The sequence below is a fragment of the Mesocricetus auratus genome, unplaced genomic scaffold (assembly GCF_017639785.1).
Source record: "Mesocricetus auratus isolate SY011 unplaced genomic scaffold, BCM_Maur_2.0 Super-Scaffold_100676, whole genome shotgun sequence".
Taxonomy (NCBI): domain Eukaryota; kingdom Metazoa; phylum Chordata; class Mammalia; order Rodentia; family Cricetidae; genus Mesocricetus; species Mesocricetus auratus.
The window spans coordinates 111503683-111526113 of record NW_024429266.1 but is presented as its reverse complement, the minus strand read 5'-3'; the positions used below and the strand labels follow the sequence as shown (position 1 = coordinate 111526113).

The 22431-nt window shown below is 45.7% G+C and overlaps 1 protein-coding gene across 4 annotated transcripts in view; it reads right to left on the bottom strand.

Moving 5' to 3' along the window:
• Window positions 1-22431, bottom strand: part of Dnajb6 (DnaJ heat shock protein family (Hsp40) member B6) — a 55023-nt gene that overhangs the window by 3113 nt on the left and 29479 nt on the right. The window contains exons 6-9 of one of the 4 annotated variants that reach the window (XM_040739362.1): window positions 15901-16029; window positions 13955-14096; window positions 12968-13038; window positions 1766-2050 (exon numbers count right to left, since the gene is read on the bottom strand). In XM_040739362.1, coding sequence (XP_040595296.1) covers window positions 1766-2050; window positions 12968-13038; window positions 13955-14096; window positions 15901-16029 — 627 coding nt within the window. Of the gene's footprint in view, window positions 1-1515; window positions 2051-12259; window positions 13039-13954; window positions 14097-15900; window positions 16033-22431 lie in introns of those variants that run through there. The other 3 variants (XM_040739361.1, XM_040739360.1, XM_040739364.1) reach the window with 3 other exon arrangements.

The following is a 22431-nucleotide window of genomic DNA, read 5'->3' as shown; positions in this document are numbered from 1 at the left end:
AGAAGGTAAGGGAAGGGCTGCTCACTTATTTTTCTATAGAAGGTAAGTGAAGGGCTGCTCACATGCTTTTCTATAGAAGAGATAAGCAAAGGGTTGCTCACTTATTTTTCTATAGAAGGTAAGTGAAGGGCTGCTCACGCACTTTTCTACATAAAAGCATAGTTCCTTAAAAACATGGAACAAAAGGACAGCAAAGAGCCATGCTGTCAGGTGCTCCTGATCCAGACTTGGGGGACACACAGGAGGACAACCTCATTCACAGCTTTCAGAGCCTCTCAACCAAGAATTTCTACAGGAATCCACAAGCTCACTAGTTCCCTCCCCACACAGAGAGAAAAGGTCTAGATCAGCACTGACAAAGCAGCAAGGGTACAGTGATTTGCTCTTCTTACTGCTCAACTCTACTGTCTCCAGATTCTTCTTGGCTGATCACCTTTTGCTTAGCAGGCGTGGCCCAGGGCCAAGAGAATGGCCATCTGCTGCAGTCATACTTCCTGTCCAGATCCCGCTGTGGGAGGCCTGTGCACCTGTAAACACGTTCTGCAGGCAGGCCTGTCCCTGTACACCTTCTAGAGACCAGGAGATTAATAACACAGCACCTCACAGGCCAGCCTTATGATGCCTTCACAACAGAACATAAGGGGCAGGGGGTGCCAAAGTCTACAAGCCTGCCGTTCTGTATTTCTCAATACCCCTCCCAGTCCTCTTGGGAGCACTGAGAGTGGACAAGACATCATAGGTGTCCCAGCCACTGAGGCACAGGATAGCTTCCTAGTGCAAACCTGTCCATCTGCCACTCAGTTGCACAAAACTCGTGTCCCAGTCACCTAGCTGTTTTTCTGGCATCTCCCCACTGCCCAGTTCCAGTTATGCCTCACCCATGGGAGACTCTACATGGTGTTTTCTTTTGCTCTAGAACCCTAGAGGGCTCTCTACTTCATTCTCTTGTACGGAGAACCACAGGGACTCGGGGGCTTGACTTTAATACAAGGTTCTGGGAAGCAATGGAATTGACTTTTGACCTGTTTCCTACTTGGAGCACTTTAGAACACAATCAGCCGTGGACCACCAAGCCATCATCTCCTCTGCAGGTTGGCTTACTGTGTTTGTGCAGCCATGGGCACAAACCTGTCTCACTTCTGAGCAACAAAACTATACTAATAGTGGGCTTAGGCCTGACTGGGAAAGCTCTATTTGTACATGCTGACCATCCAGAATCATACAAGCTGCTGGCTGAGGGGAGAGCTGGGCAGCGAATGATCCCATCATGAGCACAGAGGCGGGAAGGAGTCAGACCTCCACCTTCGCCTGTGAGAACTCTACTGGGTACCTGGATGTGTCTTTCGTGTAAACTAATATAGTGTGCGAGTGGCCTTGGGATCAAGTCAGGTTAAGTGACAGATCTCAAGATCTAGGATCAAAATTATAAAAAGGAGCCTTTAGAGACAGAAGCAGCACCTAGCATTTCCTCAGCAGTCAACTTGACCCAGACAACATACTCCATACACATCAGAATACTGGGACCCCCGTTTTAATCATGGGTGGTCTTTGAACCACGCAGCTAGGCTGTACAGAGTGGCCGTGGGAGGGGAGCTGGGTGCAGGGATCTCTCTGGCCCTGCTCAGCAGGCCTGGCACCTTCCCCCCACTCCCCAGGCCTGCTCAGGTCAGAATGCAGCAACACAGGCCTGACTTCTGTTCTCGCTGTCCTGGATCTGGGGGCAAATCCCTTTGGGGGTGCTCCACACCAGCTCCCTTCTGCACACCTGCTGAGGTCATGGGGGCATCCCAGTTGCCAGGAACCTGCTGCCTGTCCTGCTCTTCATCTTCCCAGTTGCTTTTAGACACAAGTTTGGCCATCGGGGCAGGCCTAGGTGGCTTCTGTGGGCGGGTGTTGACAGAAGGGGCCGAAGGCGGGGCTGGAGGCGGGGCCGGGGGCCGGGCTGGGGAAGGGGCCCGGACTGTTGCTGGGGCCGAGCCATGGGCCAGAGCTGGCGTGTGCTGGCCTCTCCGCTGGCATTCTTCTGCAAGGGCGTTCTCGTCGGACACACCTGAAAGCACAGCACACCAGGGAGAGCTGTGAGCTGCAACCCTCCGTGGGAGCAAAAGGCTTCACCAGCCTTCTTTCCCAAAAGATGGCGCTCCATCTCTCCAGCCATCGTACTCCTATAAAGTACAAACTGTCCGCGCACTCCACTGCACTGCTGGATCTGAACAGTCTCTTCCCAGAGGGGGACATAAAGCAATCCCAGAGAGACCAACTATCCGGTCTCTGCTGCAATCAAGGCACAAGGCCTGGCAGACACTACTTAAAATGGTTCTTGCCAACCCAATAATGCAGTCCTGCAAAAAGGCGCCAGAGCCAGCCCAGGCATGTTCATAGGCCAGCAACAAGCAGGCATCACCTCTGCACAAGCAGGAAGTGGCTTGGGAGGACTGCAGAAGCCTCAGGCATTCTGTACAGCATGCCTGCAGGATAGAACCAGGTCCCAGGCAATCTCCCGGAAAGCTCCCAGGCAGGTCTGTAGCACAGCTCATCACACCCCCTCAACACTCGCCCGGCAGCACTCAGATGGCTGTTATCTTTAGGGAAACAGAAAGGGTTCAGTATCCACTACTTGGATACTGAAAATAAAACAAGAAAGCAACAATTAAAGGACTGACTTCGATTCCCTGGAACTTTGAGTAACAGCGCTGTTATAATTTGTACCAATCAGAAAGCTGAAGGCTCGGTCCAGGGCACTGAGCCTGCAAGCTCCAACAAGGCTATTTACAGGCATCCCTTTAACCAACCATGCACAAAGGTAAGCCAGCAGCCTGTCCTGAGGTGGCCAGTCTTGACCTCATTGTTCACACCCATCCTACTTAACCCTGGCATGGCCTAGAGCCTGGGGATCCTACTGAGCCGCACACTTTCTGCATTGAGCTGAGGGCAAAATGGGGCATGGGCAAACTTGCGAGTCCATAGACTCATCTGCAGACAAGAAACATGTCTGAATGAGACCAAAACCTGAGATCTGGGGACCATCAGGAAGGAAATTACCATGCAAAACCATGTTGAGGCACTGTTTTCAAAGGTTACACTGAGGGACAGGCACACTTTGGGGAGCAACAGAGGCTAGCACCACCCCATGGGGTTTCTGAAATGAAAACCAACCCATGATGGTCAGCACACAGAACATATGTCCAAACTACTCAGCCCTATCTATAGTAGCAGGCACATGGTGACAGGTTCAGAATTTGACTGACATACATGACGGCATGTAAGAGGATAAGGTCAAAGCTCACTGGTCCCTTGGGGTATTGCCAATTATCCCCGGGGTGCCCTACAGCTGGCCAGTCACCCAACTATGCAGAGACTCAGCACTCATCAGGCCAGACTATTTATTCTCTTCTAAGCGGAATAACACCTGTGAAATCATTTCATGGAATGCTTAAAAACTAAACAAGCCAGGCTGTGGTGGTGCACGCCATTAATCTCAGCACTTGGGAGACAGAGGCAGGGGGATCTCAGTAAATAAATGATGAACAAGGACAGGCATGGCTGTACACGCCTATAATCCCAGGAGAGGAAGCTGAGGCAGTATGACAGTGCACTCACTGGACTATCAGTCCAGCCTACACAGTTCGCGGTCTATATAGCAACATCCCGTATTTAGTAAAGGGGGAGGTAGGAAAGAATGACCGGAAGGAGAAAGGGAGGGCGAGCATGTTGGTTGCATGTAACCCATGAAGGAAACCACTTTTTTCATTTGTGTGACAGATGCCCCCCACAAACCTTTTTTGAGGGGGATTATGCAGAACCACAGGACAGCAGCCTCGCTCTTCTCACTTACCTCAGCACCAGGATGGTGTCCTCGGGTCCGCCCAGAACCAGGTCTTCCCATCCAGCCATATAGAGGAGACAGGATGCTCCCCACATTCTCCTTTAGAAGCACCCTTCCCAACAGTCCTGCTGGATCTGCAGGCTCAACCTAGACTCACCCAATGGGGTTCAACACCCAAAATGAATAACCAAACTTCCTCCAACAGACTTACAGGCAGTGACCCTTAGTGGAGCAGTCTTACAAGCTCACCACCCCTCTTGGGCAAATTCCCTGCACTCTGGCTTTCAGAGCTTGGCTAAGACATCTATAGCAGGTAGCCTGTCGCTTGGGAGGATGGTACGCTTCCTTCTCGATGCAGGATCTCTGTACTTCAAACGCCTCCCTTCCCCAGCCTGGGAATGCACACCATACCTGCTTTCAGAACACCTTCAAAGAACTCTGTGTTTACTGTTGAAGAGTGAAACAACTAAACTGGCTTTTTGTTGTCTAGCAAAGGGCAAGATGGCTCAAAGGGTAAAGGTGGCTTTGTTGCCAAGTCTGATACCTGAACTTTACCCCAGGGCCCTCTCAAGTTGTCCTCTGATCTCCACTTCCCACTGATGCGCGCGCTCTCTCTCTCTCTCTCTCTTTTCTCTCTCTCCCTCTCTCTCTCTCTCCTCCCTCTCTCCTCTCTCTCCTCCCTCCCTCCCTCTCTCTCTCTCTCTCTCCTCCCTCTCTCCTCTCTCTCCTCCCTCCCTCTCTCTCTCTCTCTCTCCCTCTCCCTCTCCTCCCTCCCTCTCTCCTCTCTCTCCTCCCTCCCTCTCTCTCTCTCTCTCTCTCTCTCTCTCCTCCCTCCCTCTCTCCTCTCTCTCCTCCCTCTCCCTCTCTCTCCTCCCTCTCTCTCTCTCTCCTCCCTCCCTCTCTCTCCCTCTCCTCCCTCTCTCTCTCCTCCCTCTCTCTCTCTCTCCTCCCTCTCCTCCCTCTCTCTCTCTCTCTCTCCTCCCTCCCTCTCTCCTCTCTCTCCTCCCTCTCTCTCTCTCTCTCCTCCCTCCCTCTCTCCTCCCTCCCTCTCTCCTCTCTCTCTCTCTCTCTCTCTCTCTCTCTCCTCCCTCTCTCCTCTCTCTCCTCCCTCCCTCCCTCTCTCTCTCTCCTCCCTCTCTCTCTCTCTCTCCTCCCTCCCTCTCTCTCTCTCTCTCTCCCTCTCCCTCTCCTCCCTCCCTCTCTCCTCTCTCTCCTCCCTCTCTCTCTCTCTCTCTCTCTCTCTCCTCCCTCCCTCTCTCCTCCCTCTCCCTCTCTCTCTCTCCTCCCTCTCTCTCTCTCTCTCCTCCCTCCCTCTCTCTCTCTCTCTCCCTCCCTCCCTCCCTCCCTCTCTCAATAATTTTTAAAAGATGACTAACAGAAAGCTGAACAAAAATTCTACACACTGTGCCTCACAATCCTTCCAGAACCTAACCTCATTAGTTCTCATGACAGGCACCTAGCAAACCAGGACTCAGGCACATGTGGTTTCTGCGTCTATGGTGGAAGGCTCATAATTCGTGGCCTATGGAAGCCACCCACAGACCTTCTCATGGTTGCCACCTTCCTGCTCCGAGTGTCCTCCAGCTCTGAGGACTTTCTTGAAAATCCCCACTAGGAAATTCTCTGGCCCAGCACTGAGAGCATGAGACTATGGGGCACAGGCTCCCACAAACTCAAGTGCCTAGGACGGAAATAAAGAAGGTGGGAAATAACTAGACATAGGTCATTTCTCTCCTCCAGCATTCCCACGAGGCACTTCTTAGGAGGGCTCACTTGCCGTGTATTTGGTGTATTTGTCCAAGCAAATGTCCTTCCTGCCTGCTGTCCTCATAAAATCAACTGGTTACTGTGATTGCAATTGCTGCCCCTAAGGCTTTCTGGACCAGAGCAGACACAGCATGACACTGGAGTCTGGGACATTTCCAAGCCTGACTCCTATGTGAAAAGAAGCAGCACACAGCCTGGACCCCAGCACACAGCCTGGACCCAGCCCCAATACAGATGGCCCTGTGGGCCCTGTGGGCAGACTGCTTTGTGCTTGCAAATCCAAGAGCAGAATCACAACAGCAAAGACAGTAACAGCATACCAATTGCTCTCAGGTACCATGCTGTAACCTTCACACTCTGCCCCATGATGTGTCCCTGCCCTGCCTCAGAACCTCCTCATGAACCTTCTGTTCTTTGTCTTCGTAACTGCCAATTAGCCGAAGTACTGGACAAGTGCTCTATGGGCCCAGAAGCACGGTCAGTCTGACAACAGCCCATGGAAGCTAAACTGCTTTTCCCATGGGATGCCGTCTTACAGTTCTGATGACTCATTTGTCCTGGTAAAGTGGGAACGCACAAACGGTGCAGAAAACCATTCCACCACCACCTTCAAAACGGTGACAAGCACCTAGGTTCAAACACCATTCATCCTATCCCTTAACATGGAGATGCCTTACAAGCTTTGAGAACCGGGCAGCTGAGGGAGGACCGTCCCTGCCATCCTGGCACAATTTACTTAGTTGATTCTTTCCAAGCACAGCCTTCACAGCAGATTCTAGCAGAGCTGGACAGGTACCACACAAAGAGACAGACAGACACACACACCTACCACCCACTGCTACCTCATCAAGGAGTAGCCAGGAAGATGTCACAGAACCCATAAGAAAGGCTTTGTCCTGAACAGCTCCTATCACAGAAAGGACACACATGCACCCTGCAGAGAGACAGAATGGTCCCCCGCAGGCAGGGGCAATGAGTGCCAGTATGCCCTGGCCATGCTGCTAGTGAGCTTCCTTCTGAAAGTAAAATCACAGGTGGCACTGCCACCCCTGCCCTTATCCCTGGTCACCCAATCAGGCCTAAGCTATCAGGCAGAGTTGTACCACAGCACCAAGGGTGGGTCTCATCTACAGGTCCTCAAAACACAGCCTGGGCTGTGCCAGTGGCTGGGAGAAGACCAAATCTTCAAAAGGAGAGAAAGGGCTGACACTAATTTATCAATATGAGATCATATATTCCATACCCAGAACCCAAAACATTAAAAAAGAATGAAATCCAGTAAACAAGGGTGAACTTCATGATGTCCATGAGAGCAAAATGAAAGAAAGTTCTTTCGAAGAAATAACACCATAAACCAGCAGTTCTCAACCTGTGGGTCACAACCCTTGGGGATCAGATGACTCTTTTACTGTTAGATGTTAGATATCCTGCATACCAGGTATTTACCATTCATAACAGCAGGAAAATTACGGTATGAAGCAGCAACAAAGTAACTTTTTTGTTGGTGACATGAGGAACCTTACTAAAGGGTCACAGCATTAGGAAGCTTGAGCACTGCCATAATAAACTCTTAACAGCAGATGTCTTCAACACTTGCTTCTTAGGAATGCGGAGGGTGTGGTCCCAGGCTACACTATGGCTTGCAGTGAACCATGCCTGGAGCCTAGTATTCACAGCGGTGCTGTGGCTCTAACGGTGCGGCAGGATGGAGATCTGCAGAGTCTGAGACTGGACAGCATTCACATTTCAAGACTACAGGAGCAGCCCAATTGACCAGCTCTGCTCTGTTCCCTTATCAGATATGGATCATACATATGTGTAATTTCTCAGGTGGTGATGACACATGCCTTTAATCCCAGCACCCAGGAGGCAGGGGCAGGTGGCTCTCTGTGAGTTCAAGGCCAGTCTGGTGCAGTGATCTATTATTTATGATTTATTAAAGCTTATCTGAGGATTCAGAAAGCAAAGTCAGCCACAAGCCTTAGAAGCCAGGCAGACACCTTTAATCCCAGCAGCCAGAAGCTAGGAAGTGGTGGTGCACACATTTAATCCTAAAACTCAGAATTAAGAGATAAGACAGGTCTGTGAGTCCCAGGTCACCCAGGTCTACACAAGATAGAATCAGTCACACCTTTATTTTTTAATGCAGTTGTTTTGGTGTTAGGGATCTAAGCAAGGGCACAATGCAAGTCAAGCACTAGGCCACATCCCAGGTCACACTGATGGAAATACCCAAATTGCTCAGTACAGAGGTTGGTTATGAGAGCTCACATTTCTTTTCCACTTGGGGAGCACAACAGAAAACACCCTGCTTTTTGAACAAGCTGAATCAATTTAAAACAGACCCATGACCTGTCGGTGTCCTGAGCCAAAACCCTGAAGTCACCCAGAAGCTATGACAGAAATACTCAGCAGCTGTCACGAGTGTGGCATGACTTCAGATCCATGGAGTCTGGCTGAATGTGAATGTACTCCTGCAGACTTCACACAGCCCCCCTTCCCAAGTACACGAGGAGAGAAAAGTAGTCCATTTCACTCAAGTCATTAATGCCATTGCAACCTGAGATTCTACCTGCATCACCTGCTAGCCCACAAGATGAAGTCACAGTTGGTGTCTGACATGTGTCAGGCACAGGGACCCAGGCCTGTTCTTGTTCTTAAACTCAGTAATAATTGGTTTCAAATGAGGGGAGCTGTGTGCTGTCAGTCTCAAAGGAACCAGCAGAACGGGGAACAACTGGGAGAGGACCCTGCATATGACCAGGAAAGCAAGCACACAGCAGCCAGAAAAGGGAAAACATCGAGGCCAGCATGGAACAAATGGGAAAGAAGGAGAAAACTGTGCAAAAAGGCAGCAGGGGCAGCTTGGGTTATGCCAAAATTCAGAAAATACACAAGTGGGTGGCAGCAGCATTTCAGTGTACCTAAGAGCCAAGGGACCCCTAAAGCATTCATTTCAAACAGGACGTAATTTCTTTCTGACATACGTTAAACAAGTACCATATCTCTGAATCACATCCTCAGACTTATTAATCATCTGTAAAGGCTACTAATTAAGATCTTTGGAGTCAGAGATGCATATGCTGGTTATGAAAATAACTAGTAAGTTGGGATGGCATACACCTGTAATAACAGCATTTAGGATGCTAAGGCATGAGTTCCATAACTATGAGGCTAGCCTAGGCTACCAAATGAAGCTAGAGACCTGCCAGTATGGTTAAAAAAAAAAAAACATGAAAAGCGCCACAGCTGATGACAGGAGGTGCCTAGCTTGTGTTGGGACCTGTGTGTGTCACAAGCATCCTGAAGCTCCTGAGTCACAGTGAACAAAGTCAAAGAAAGGGCCAGAAGACTTCCAGCACCCCAGTGGAGTTGATATCCTCTAAATGTAAAAGTTTTATCTGTTCTAAATGACGTTCCCTAAAGCCATGTCGCTCATCATACCCATCAAAAACCCTGCGTAAGGGTGGTCATAACCAAGTCAGTCCTCAGGCAGACAGGGCTGGGACTTAATGGGCATCTTAAAAACAACAGTTCCCCGTGACTGAGGCCAAATGTTGTCCTTACCTACCAGACAGTGCTGCTTAGCAACTACCCACACCCCACAGCTGTGGCCACTCCTGAATGCCTGCCTTCTGGAGCAATCTCTAGGACCAGAGCCAGGCTTTATGGGGAACACATGCAAGGTAGCCTCCTGTACCCAGGCAGCCAAGCCAGGCTCCACTGCCCTCTGCCACATGCTCAGTGAAGGAAACAAACAGGGCTCAAAAAGGTACTAGACATAAACCAGATGCCACTATTAAATTCTTTAGTTAATACATATTTTGAAGCTGGAGAAATGGATCAGCAGCTAAAAATCTGCCCCTAGGGACTAGAGAGATGGCTCAGTGGTTAAGCGCATTCACTGCTCTTTGTAGCACCTGGGTTACACAATGAATGTCAAGTCCAGTCTAAGCAATATTGAGACCTTGTCTTCCCAGTTCCCAACAAGACAGACAAACCAAACTACGAACAGAAGAATCCAAGAAAATATTCTGGAAGAGGACTGGGGAATACAGCTTAGACACACCATGCACAAATCTCTGGGTTCTATCCACAACACACTTAAAAAAAATAACTGGGAGCCAGGTGGTGGTGGTACCTGCCTTTCATCCCAGCATTTGGGAGGCAGAGGCAAGAGGATCTCTATTTGATTTGAGGCCAGTCTGGTCTACAAAGCCAGTTTCAGGATAGCCAAGGATACACCAAGAAACCATCTTGACCCCTCTAAAGGGCTGGGAGTGAGGGTGCACACTTTAATCCCAGCACTCAAGAGTTGGCCAGGTACATTTCTGAGTTCCAAACTATGTAGGCTGTACTGTCTATGTAGACCTGGTAATTTTGAGACCCTGTCTCAAAAACAAACAAAAAAACAAAAAAAAACAAAAAAAAAAAGAGAGAGAGGCGGATAGTGCATGCCTGTAGATCATCCCAAAAGAGGGGGGGGGGGTTGTCAGGAGAACTCCCATAAAATGAAGCTAGAGACCTGCCAGTATGGTTAAAAAAAAAAAAAAAAAAAAAACATGAAAAGCGCCACAGCTGATGACAGGAGGTGCCTAGCTTGTGTTGGGACCTGTGTGTGTCACAAGCATCCTGAAGCTCCCCCCCCCCAAAAAAAAAGGATTCTGGAAGAGATAATATTCGTCAAGAGAACACACACATGATGAATAAACCTAGAATTTGTTGCCAAGAGGCTCATCCCATTGCACCTCTAAGCTGAGTACCTTGAAGTACTGCACACTTCAGGGGTAAGCACAGACTGAGAACTCTGGTATATGGCCAGATTGATTACACACTGCTATTGAAATCTGCCCTTAACTTCCAAAGTAAAGCTACTTAATATTACTGTTTGTACTCAGCTCCAGAAGAAGCCCTACAACTTTTGTAAAACACCACAGAGAATAATCCTTCACTATATTGGCTCAAACCAAGTTGAAGGACACAGAAGAAAATGAGTGGGGGAAAAGAAATTTATAGGACACAGGCACCTCCTATTCAAGGACTCTGCATATAATAGCCAGCTTCTGAGGATGGCCTTGAACAGAAACTGAACATGCCCTCCCAAGCTTTCAGATTTTCTAAGACCAAGCACTAAAGAGAGACTTTCCTTTTCAAGGTGGCAAAGGGACCTTTTTCATTTAGCAAGTCACTGCTGAATAACACTACCACCACACAACAAATTCAAACCCTCTCCAAGTGCCATCTGCCCTGGGGATTCAGCTGTCTGTGAAGCAGATTTACTTGAATAAGTGGATTCAGCCAGCAATGGAGGAATAAACAGACTAACAGCTAAACCAAAAGCTATCAAGTGCAAATACAGGCACCGGCCCATATGCCCTCCCCCACTCCTCCTCCTCCACCATGGACCCTCCTCCATCTTTGGGCCCTAGCACAGCATGACCTCCAATGCTTCAAGTTCCAACAACCTAGAGCACTCAAACATATGCAAATACAAAACCGAGGACAAGCACTGGTCTCCTTTTCATTCCCAACACCAGAGTTTCTGTCTCATCCTGTTTGCAGATACCCACTTGATGTACTTAACCAAGTAGGGCTTTCTGATCACCAACGATTTGGGAAACAAAACAATAGGCATCCACTGTCTTCAGATTTGCAGTCTGTTTGCATACCCACCTTATCCAAGGGCCATGGAGTTACAACCAGCTCACTCCTAGCTCATGCTCAAGTGCTTAATCCTCCGCCATCTTTAGGTCATTCATGTTAGCTATGCACTTTCAAACAAAACTTTTCTTCTCTCCTATGAAAGTTTGTAAAATGGCTATTCCTTATTCTAGACAGTGTCAAGAGTCCTTACAGTTCCAGGAGAACTTTTTCCAACAGTCAGTATCTACACACTACTCACTTCTTAATAGGGTAGTAAATGCAAGTTTCATTTAATGTCACATAACTTTTAGCTAGAATGGTTGTAACCAAAGGCTATTTTTACAGACTGAAAAACAAGATGTCCCCTGTTGTTGGCTCTTTAATTATACCATGAGGTTCCATGCACAGTGTCCTAAAGTGATAGTCTGTAAACTAAATACTAGAAAACTACATTGGAGTTTTCAATTAAAACTTCTGGACCGGTTCCTTTTCCTCACACCAACTGTTATATTAAGATTTGTAATAGCAAGGTACAATGGAGCATGTCTATAATACCAGCACTTTAGGTAAAAGCAGGAAGATCTAGAGTTCAAGACTAGACTGAAGGCTGGGCATTGGTAATGCACGCCTTTAAGCCCAGCACTAGGGAGGCAGAAGCAGGCGGATCTGTGAGTTCGAGGCCAGTCTGATCTACAGAATGAGTTCCAGGACAGGCTCCAAAGCAATACAGAGAAACCCTGTCTAGCATGCCCTCCCCCAACAAATCACTAAATTGCTGCTCATTATTTATACAGGTCTTCATATAATCTGACCTCCCCACTCCACACATGCGTGCGCACGCGCACACACTCTAATTGTTGGTCATTATTTACACATCTTCATACATTCTCTGTATACACTGAAGACAGGTCTATATGTAACTTTCACTCTGAATCCACCTTAATGATAGAAGGAAACACAAAAAGGACACTAGAAGCCCAGGCACAAAAATCACACAGACACAAGAAGGCTGAAGACCCCACACTCATGAAAGAATGCACCAAACACATTCGCATTTATTTTCTTTTTTTTTTTAAGCAAATGACAAAGACCCAAATTACCAGCTTTTTTTTTAAACCTAAGCTTAACATTACATATTTAAACAATTGTCAGAACTGACAAATTTGCCAGCATCCATGCACAACTAGAAAACATCCTTAATTTACACTAATCCAGAAATGTATTACCATTGATGCAGTAATAGCTTTCGTAACTAAATACTGAAAATAAAATTGAAATATTTCTGTAGAAGGTTCATCTGGCAATGTTAACTTCACAGCAGGCTGACACTACTCTCACATTTCAACACAATGGGAGGCAGATCCATGCTGGTGTTAAAGAACAATCTTGTCCTAGCACTACTCAAGAGTCACAGGGCTCACCTCAGATTACGTTTTGTTTTGTTTAAAGCAAAGTGCATACAGAGATTACAACAATTTTAAAGACAAAATAAAAATGGTCCTATTTTGTGGTCCCAACAACAAACTCAAAAGTCTATGACAAATAGGGCTCCGATGAGCTGTTTTATAAATACTTTAGATTAGGTACAGTTATACAGAAAGTCAGTTCGTTTGAAATCTTCAAAAAAAAAAAAGTTCCTGGTATTCCTCAAATGGTGCTTGTTATGGTTAACATTTCTGTGAAATGCGGCGTTGAATTACTTGTTATCCAAGCGTAGCAGGTGCTCCTTACCATTTATCGTCAAGGACTTTAACTGTCCGTCTTCTTCAACTTCTACTCTTTCTTGACCATTCTCCACAATTCTGTAAAAAAATTGACTCATTTAGAAGCCTTCTATTCAATTGGGATGTAGATGCCTAACAAACTTATGGCCCTAGGTTCAAAAAATTTTATGAAATATGTATTTATAGAACAGGCCCATGAAAACTACACTCAAAATTCAACTCAAGAGTTCGTGTTTTTTTTGGGGGGGGGGTTAAAAAAAAGTTTGGACTCTATAAATACGGTAAATCTGTCTGCTCATTATATACGAAGAAAGTTACTAACCACAGAGTAAGGCTGGGACATCAGAACACCTGGCCCGAGTTCCAGTCCAACTCCACCACTAGAGTTTTCCTACTTAGAGAGCCGCTTTCCCTTTGCAACACTGACAATGCCACGAAAACCCATCACAGAACCACATACTGGCATGCCTCAACGAAAACATTAAGCAAATATTAAAAGCAAAATTTAAACCTTTAGCTGCTTCAAAAACTTGGTTCTGAGAGCTTTGCAAAGCAAGCATATGAAGCACTATGCCATCGGACTCTGACAGCTAAGAACAAATACTAAGTGATGTAGAGGACTATATAGAACCCATCGCCAGAAAGACAGGCAGCAAGATTAAGGGTTTCAGGTCATCCAGGTCTACCAAGCCTTAGAAAAAAATGAAAAATTTTTAAGTGGAAAAATAGTTAAGGGCTGGAAATACAGCTTAGTTTATAGGACACTTGCCTACTCTAGGCAATGTCCTCCTACATTTCAAGCAACAGCACAATAGTGGTGTCACAAACCTCTAACCACAGTATTGTAACCATAAAAGACATGAGAATCAGGAAACTCGAGGTCTTGACTGAATAAAGGGCAGAAGCAGGTTGCTCTCTGGTCTAGGTCTGTTCCTGCTCTATCTAGGTGAGTTCACTACCTCAAAAGTAAACAAATGAATTCATTAGTAAATACCTTTTTGTAGTGATTTTTTTGCCATTAATTATTTTAGTAGAAGTTGATATTGATTTGAAGTTGCCCATTCCACCGCCACCAAATGACGTTGAAGAGAATGAAGTGAGACCTCCATGCCCTAGTGACCCGAACGAAGTGAATCCTATAGAGAAACAGAGCATAGTTAAAAAATGCATACTTCCAGTATTCACTAAAAAACTACTAAGTTCAAAACTTATTAATCCTCAAAGAGGGCCAGTGAGATGACTCAGTGGGTTAAGGCACTGGTTATCAAGCCTGAATTTGATCCCCCACCCACATGGTAGGAGACTGCACTCTCCATCTCCACGCATGTGTTCACTAGTAAGTGTACACACAAACACAAGTAACTTAAAAACAGTTTTGAGACAGGATTTCTCTCTGTAACTGCCCTGGCTGTCCTGGAAACTGCTCTGTAGACCAAGCTGGCATCGAAGTCAGAGAGACCCACTTGCCTCTTCCTCCTGAGTGTGCCCGCACCACCTGACTTAAATACCACCCCACCCCCCCAAAAGCTGCTTCAAAGAGCACTATGTCAAGGTCCTGGAATGGTGGCACAAATTAATGCAGCCAAGTGGGAAGAAGAGGCAGGTGACCCCCATAAGCATAAGGCTAGTCTAGTCTACAGACTGAGACTTGGAGTGGCAGCATGCCATCTCCAGAATCACTGCTGTAGAGCTATAGCCACTTTCTTTCAGTGCAGACAAAATACACATATACATAAAAAACTTTAAAATAATCTTACAAACACTATGAACTAATATATCTGAGAGATCATGCCCCTGTAGTATGTGCACACTGCTCTCAATCATACCACGATTACACTATGAGTTGTAAAAAACTATTAATTTTTACAAGATAACAAAGCAGACCTATTTTCTGGCATGAGGTTGTTTTGTTGTTGTTTAAAACCTCAGTACTTTTCCTGTGTCTCAAACGTTCACACTAAAGCAGATCATATTCCTATGCATGTCTCAATCATTTACACTCTAAGGCTGCCTAGGACCAGTGATACCCACAGAAAACAAGTGCTGGGATGGGAGTCTAACTTACATTTTTGAAGCCCACATCAAAAATTAAGTATCATTATCCAAAATATTTTTACTAATGATTCTCTAGAGCAGTGATTATCAGCTCTCCAAATCCTACAATCCTTTAATACAGTTCCTCATTCTGTGATGTTGATCCCCAACCATAAAATTACTTTTGTTCATAATTGTAATTTTGCTAGTTATAAATCATAATGTAAATACCTGTGTTCTCCAATGGTCTTAGGCGACCCCCTAGGAAAGGTTTAGTTGACAAGCTCAGGGGGTTGCAAGCCATAGGTAGAGAACCACTGGAGCCAATCAGATGCATCATTTATCAGTCAATAAAAATCTTGCCATTAAAACCTGATGACCTTAGTTTCTTACCAAGAACCCATGCAGAAAGAGAAAAATCAATCTCAAGAGATCTCCCTCTGACCTCCAAACACACACACAATGGCATGAATGTGCCCAGGTACTCATGTATGTAACAGAGTATTTTTCAAGATGGAAATAATGCCCTTTGTTTTCTATATACAGACTTTTGAGAACCTGGCTTGTACTTCCCAGTTGGGCCCACACCTTACGAGCACCTTAAAGCAGGGGAAACTACCTGCCCCATATTCCCATAATGGTGGCCATGGCTGTTATTTTGTGACAGGATGTCATTACAAACCCCAGCCTGGCCTCAAACTTGGAAATCTTCCTCAACTGGCATCCCATGTTAGGACATGGGATTACAGTCATAACTTACATAAAGTCCCTGACCATCTTACACACTTGTCCTCAAGACATGGAATAGACTTCCAACAAAGAGATCCACCTGCCCAGCCCCCTACAAACTTCAAATTGTGCCAGCTAAAAGACTTGTTCAGACTGATCAATCTAAGGATTTAATACCTGTATCAAAAGCAGGAAATCCACCTCCAAAAGCAGGAAATCCACTGAAGGCAGAGAAAAACGAGCCTGTACCTCGGCTTCTATTTCCTCGGGAACCCCTTCGGCTCCCAAAAAAGTCATCAAATGGGTCTTCTAGAAGCAAATGAAAAGTTGTGTTATAAAAATAATTTCAAGTTTATTTTTTCCACAGAAGAAAAGTAGGTTAATATCTTGACACACATCAGTCCATTTGAAACAAACATCTTACTATTAAGAGTAACAGCTCTTCACAGGACTGGAGCACATGCCCAACACTTACTGGTATCATTCAAATAAAGCACAGTGCTACAAGGCAAATAACCAAACCCACAATGTAAACGGTATCCATAAACACCTGACTCTTTGTCCAGCCTTCACAGAGCTAGTTAACAGCTTTTTTTTTTTCTCAGTACACAAATGGGCTCATTAGAAAAGATAGTTTCAACTCTTAGGTCAAATCATCTGCAGGGTTTTTTTGTTTTTTTAATTCTTTTATGCTCGAATGTGTCTTTGTATAGATTAGGTACATGTGCATTCAGAGGCCAGAAGTATCCGGTCACCATGGAGCTGGAGTTAAAGGCAGTAGTGGTGCCTGACTTGAGTCCTGGAAACTGATCTTCTGCAAGGACGCCTCCAAGCTTAGATACTTGTCCAAACATGCTTTTTCCAAAATAATTCTGAATGGCCCACACCTTTAATTCTAGCTGAGACAGACATCCTTTAGTTTCAGACAAGCCTGGTCTGCAAAATTCCAAGGTAAATGTTAATTGCTAGTGAGCCTGGTGAAGCTGTCCCAAGAATTTGTTTCTCATTTCTGTTCAATGTGATGACTCAAAAATTTTAAAATTTAAAAAGCTGGAAAGTTAAGACATGTGTTATTCTTACAGGTTTAGTTCCTAGCACCTACACGGAGGCTGACAACCATCTCAACTCCAACACCCTCTCCTGGCCTCCAGGGGCAGTACCCAAGTTATACACAACACAGGGAGGCAGGACACTCATAGGAACACACAACAATCTTAAATTTTTATAAGACCAGTGGAATCTGAAATACTATGCCTGGAACAAATGACCATGCTCCTGAAAAGAAAAGGCTTAAACAGTTAGGTATGGTGGGGTACACCTTTAATACCAAAAAGCATTTGGGAGGCAGAGGCAGGAGGATCTCTAAGTTCAAAGCCAGTCTAGTCTACAGAAGTTCCAGGACAGTCAGGGATAACTAAAATCAGCACTAAGTTCAGTTTTCCACTATGGCAGTTAACAACAAAGTATTTGTAACTACTACCTTTTAAACTTACCTTAGTGTTTTCATTTCCCCTAGGAAATGGGAAATCTGCAAAGAATCATACACTACATACTTATTTTTAAGGTTTATTTATTACATATACAGTGTCCTGCCTCGATGGATGCCTGAAGAGGGCACCAGATCTCATTATAGATGGTTGGGAGCCAGCATGTGGTTGCTGGGAATTAAAACTCAGGACCTCTAGAAGAGCAGGCAATGAATGCTCTTAACCCCCAAGCCACCTCTCCAGCCCACACTACTTTTAAAAAACAAATGAATGCATGCAGGATATCACAGACTCATAAGTGACACGAGGACAAGAGAGAACAAAGGGAAAACTGGCAGATCTACCTGCAGTCAGATGAACAACAACACTCCAGTGAGCCCTGGTTCCAGAACAGGGGTCTATGACCAACATTCCTCCAAAAAGGCTATCATCAAGATTGGACCACAGGGACCAGAGCAAAGGCAGAATCTGAACAAGGTTATTCTGCACAGAACTGGCCAGGCAGCTCTGCCTAAAGCTGAGTCCCAAAAAAAAAAAAAAAACAGGACAACTGTCCATGTCATCAAGTGGCTCTGGCTAGCTTCTTCCCAGGTTTGGCAGTGGTTCGATGAAAGGAACTTGGTGTATTTACCAACAGGACTTGCTGTGCCCCAACCTCAAGGCTGGGAGATTTAAAAACTACATGGTAAACAAAATATACTGCTGTCTGAGCTATGACTGGGGGATGGCATGTTTTATGGTGTCCGCTTTCTTTTTAAGTGTGTGTCTCCATATGGGTTTGTTCCTTTGGCTGTCGTGCCCAGAAGCCAAGAGGGAAGTGGATGTGAGATGTCTGACCCGAGTACTGTGATGAAATACAGCCCAGCCCTTAATCACTGAGACATCTCTCCACCCTTTGTATAGACTCTTTCCTATTCTTCAACCATTTAAAAAAACCAAATAAGCACATTTTTCCAGTAGCTACAAACATTACAAATAAAACTTGAGCATTTTATTTACTAAGTAGCTTTCAAATAGATTGGCAGCCAATAAAGTAAGTATGCCACCGAAGGTTCCTAGACAGAAGACTTGCAACATGGATAAGCATTAGTGTATTTATAATGCCAAAACTTAGGAACAAAACAATCCCAAGACAGCATGGTGGACATACCTTTAATCCTAGCACTTGGGAGGCAGAGGCAGGGAGTTCCAGGCTAGTCAGAACTACATGGTAAGACCTAGTAAGACTCTGAACCCAGCCCTTGGAAGAGGCAGGAGGACCAGATGTTCAGGTTCATCCTTGGCAACAAAGCCCAGTTATTGCCAGCCTAAGGCTCTGATACCGATTTGTCTTCACAATTAAAAGCATCAAAAACACACTATGTGATAATTCACGAACTGGGGTCAATCCACATCATCCGAAAGAAAAACAAATCCTTCACAGCTAGCCCAGCCTCTGTCTTTCTGAGATCATTAGAAAGAAGTATGTCTGTGTACGCAATCAGGAGCGGGGATACTAACACAGCACGCATATGGAGGTTACAAACGACACGAGTCCCTTCTCTCCTTCCACCTTTACCACTGGTCGTGCATGTGCTCAAGCACACAAGTGCTTCTACTCGCTAAGCCATCTTATGCCCCACCCCAACTATGTCTGTATTTTGCAAAGGCTAAAGTTTTATTTAGTGGTCTGATTTCTGTTGTTTATTGTTTAGTTTAGACTAGACTCAAAGGTTGTAACCTGCAATTTCTCCTTAATCACTGTTCTAGGGGCTGCAGTGTAGCTCAGTGATGGAGCATTTGCTAGGCTGTGTGTGTGCTCCATATTCCATGAAGCCACCAGAATACATGGTGTTTCACTTAACAGGGTTAGAATAGGCTGGGCAGTGGTCGCACAATGCTTTAATCCCAGCACTCGGGAGGCAGAGGCAGGCGGATCTCTGTGAGTTCAAGACCAGCCTGGTCTACAAGAGCTAGTTCCAGGACAGCCTCCAAAGCCACAGAGAAACCCTGTCTCGAAAAACAAAAACAAAACAAAACAAAAAACCCCACAATGTTAGAATACACTTATCCTCTAATAGCAACCAGGAACTGATGAGATCACAAGTTTGAAGTCAGCTGGGGCTGTTACATCGCAAGACCCTGTCTTGAAAAATAAAAACAAAACACCCGCCAACATATCCTAGGAACTACCAAGATGGATAGAGAAAACTGCACAATGTCTCGACCTCTAACAACCCCCCCACCCCCCCACACACACTTTAATATAAGAGGAGCTGGAGATGGTTCAGTAGGTTAGGGCACTGACTGCTCTTCAGAGTACCCAGAGAGTTCAATTCTCCACACACACATGGTGTGGCTCACAACCATTCACAACTTCAGCCTCAAGGGATTAGACTCCCTCTTCTGGTCCCCACAAGCACCAGGCATGCACCCACACACACCAGCAAACACCTATACATATAAAATCTTTTAAATGTTTTAAGGAGAAACTTTGTATGGTCCTGTCTCTAAGTGGGGCGCGCGCGCGCACACACACACACACACACACACACAGGAGCAGAAAAGATAACAAAAGCCTACAAGGAAGTAAATGCTAGCTTCAAATCTAATGTTTCTGCCAGTGAAAACTCAGGAGCAAAACCAGGCAGGCACTCAGCACAGCTCACACAGCAGGGAGAATGTCCCACTGCCTCACAGTGCAAACATTTCATACCTGCAATTCCCTTCTCTTGTATACACCCAAACAAAAAGCTAACTTAAAAAAAAAAAAAAAAGAAACAGGGGTGGGAGGAGACACCATCCATTATACCATGGGAATTCCTAACATCTAAAAATTCTGTGTGATTGACTTTAAAACCAAATTGCCAACCTGGCGGTGGTGGCGCACGCCTTTAATCCCAGCACTTGGGAGGCAGAGGCAGGTGGGTCTCTGTGAGTTCGAGGCCAGGCTGGACCAACAGCCTCCAAAACAATACAGAGAAACCCTGTCTCGTAAAACCAAAAACAAATTGCCAATACAACACAGTAGCCCCTGTCTAAAATCCCAGCACTTGAGAGCTGGGATTTTGAAGGCCAGCCTGGGCACTTCACTGGGACCTCCCTTACCCCAGACTGCTCAGCAGTTGCCCCTAATCCTAGGGGTAAGGAGGCAAAAGGACTGCTATAAATTCTCAGCTAGCAAGGGTCGCGTAGTGAAACCCGTTTCAAACAAAACCAGAAGAAAAATACAGGGTGGTTCTGAGGTTAGAAACACTGGCTGCTCTTCCAGAGGACCTGGGTTCATGCTGCACTCACAGAGCAGCTCACAACTGTCTGGAACTCCAGTTCCAGGGCATCTGACGCCCTCACAGGCATACATACAAGCAGAACACCAATGCACATAAAGTAAAAATAAAGACAGACAGCCATCCTAAGGAGACACACAAGGCAAACACTAATCCCACTGCCTAAGAGCTAAAATTAAAGCACTTACTCACTACAACTACAATTTTTCAAGTGATATCTTTTACATTTCAAGAGTAGAAAATAGCAGCATGGAATTAACAGAAACAAAAACCAGTCAGGGACCACACTAACCCACATGGCACCCAGGATGGAGACAAATACTAGGTAAAAGATGTCAAGTATGTCAAGTTCTCTGTCACTTTCAACTTCTAAGTGATTTGGAGTTCAATTAGTGTAGTTCATGAGGAGCCCTGGAGACAGGATTATCTCAGAACTTGCCCCTAGAAGAAACACATTAGGGTACCATGGCTCTGTTTAGAGATGGAGGGGGTCCTTTCTACTCTGATATGACAATTCAGTGTTTAGTTCTATTTTCAGTGCTAACTGCTCTATCATACAACACAACCTGCTGCTTCTCTTCCCCAAGGTAAACTTAAGAACAAGAAATGCCGTTGCTCCCTAAACCCACACCAGGAAGCTTGGGATTGGTTAAACTACGCCTCCTATCCAAGGACATCACGGATGCCCACCTGTGAATTGTCTGCTGCCATGAATGCAACATAAAGGTGTGTGAACTAGGCCAGGTGTGGTGCTCATCCCAACACTTAGAAGCAAAAGGCAGGCTAATAAGGCTGGTCTACACAGCAAACTCCAGACCAGGTAGGACTATGTGAGTGACCCTGTCTCAAAATAGAAAAGCACAACCAAACAAGGTACATATTTACTTCACACTTGGTTGGGGTGGGTGGGGGGTTAAGTAAGAAATGCTACAGAAAAATCTCAAAAAGTACGTGAAACCCACAACAACACCGGGGGGGCACCAGGTGCCAGGCCCCTGCAGCAAAGAAGACAGGCCTCAGAGGCTTCCAACAGCACATCTCTACCTTCAGCACTCTTGAATTACCCACTTCATCCCAGTTAGAAATCACCAGTCTCCATCCTCATGGTTAAGTATGGATTTCTAATTTAATGTGGCCTGCAACATCAACATTCCACTTTCCTTTAGAAAAACCAAGAGAGCTAGTGAAAGATACAGGCAAGCTGTAGACTAAAAGCCAATGAAAATGTTGCATTTTAGTAACTAGCTGGAAGGAAGCTGGTCTAACACATCTCTATATACTTTTAATTCTTATTCACTACTCTCTTTCAAATTCTACTGGGGAGAGAAATAGTATTTTGTTCTTAAACCAATTAATGACATCTGTGATCAAACTGGAGCTGTAATCATCCCACACGCAGTTATTAAACCATCCCATTTTGTCCCTTCCACTCTGATCTCTGCATTACTTTTTTCTAACTTCCAACTCTTCTAATATCCACAGGCTTCAAGATTTTCTACTTGTAAGTTTATTACCAGCTCCCAAACTGCATAGACTAGGATTTAAACCTAAGCAGCTGCAAAAAGTCTTGCTGAGTTGTAATCTCAAAAGATCTGGGTTTTTTGTTTTGTTTTGTTTTCTTAACTAGCAGCTCCCTGAAGTAATCAAGATCTAATGAACTCATGAGCCAGGGACCATCAGTGGTCACAGGAGAAACCGGGTATGGAGATGGTATGCAGAGTCACTGGAGAGGTGTCATATCTGCTTCAGCTAGCAGGGGCCCTTGGCATACCTTTACCTTGGACCTGCAGCACTGAGGAAGTTTGCTGTTTAAACCACTAGGACTGAGTACTCTGTTACAGCAACCCAGTGCTACCTGGACTGCTAGACCAGCCATCCTACAAAGAGGGCTGGCCTGGGGCGTCTGAGCCCTCTTCCCTCCCTGGTTCCACATCAACTCTGGGATTCTGACCACA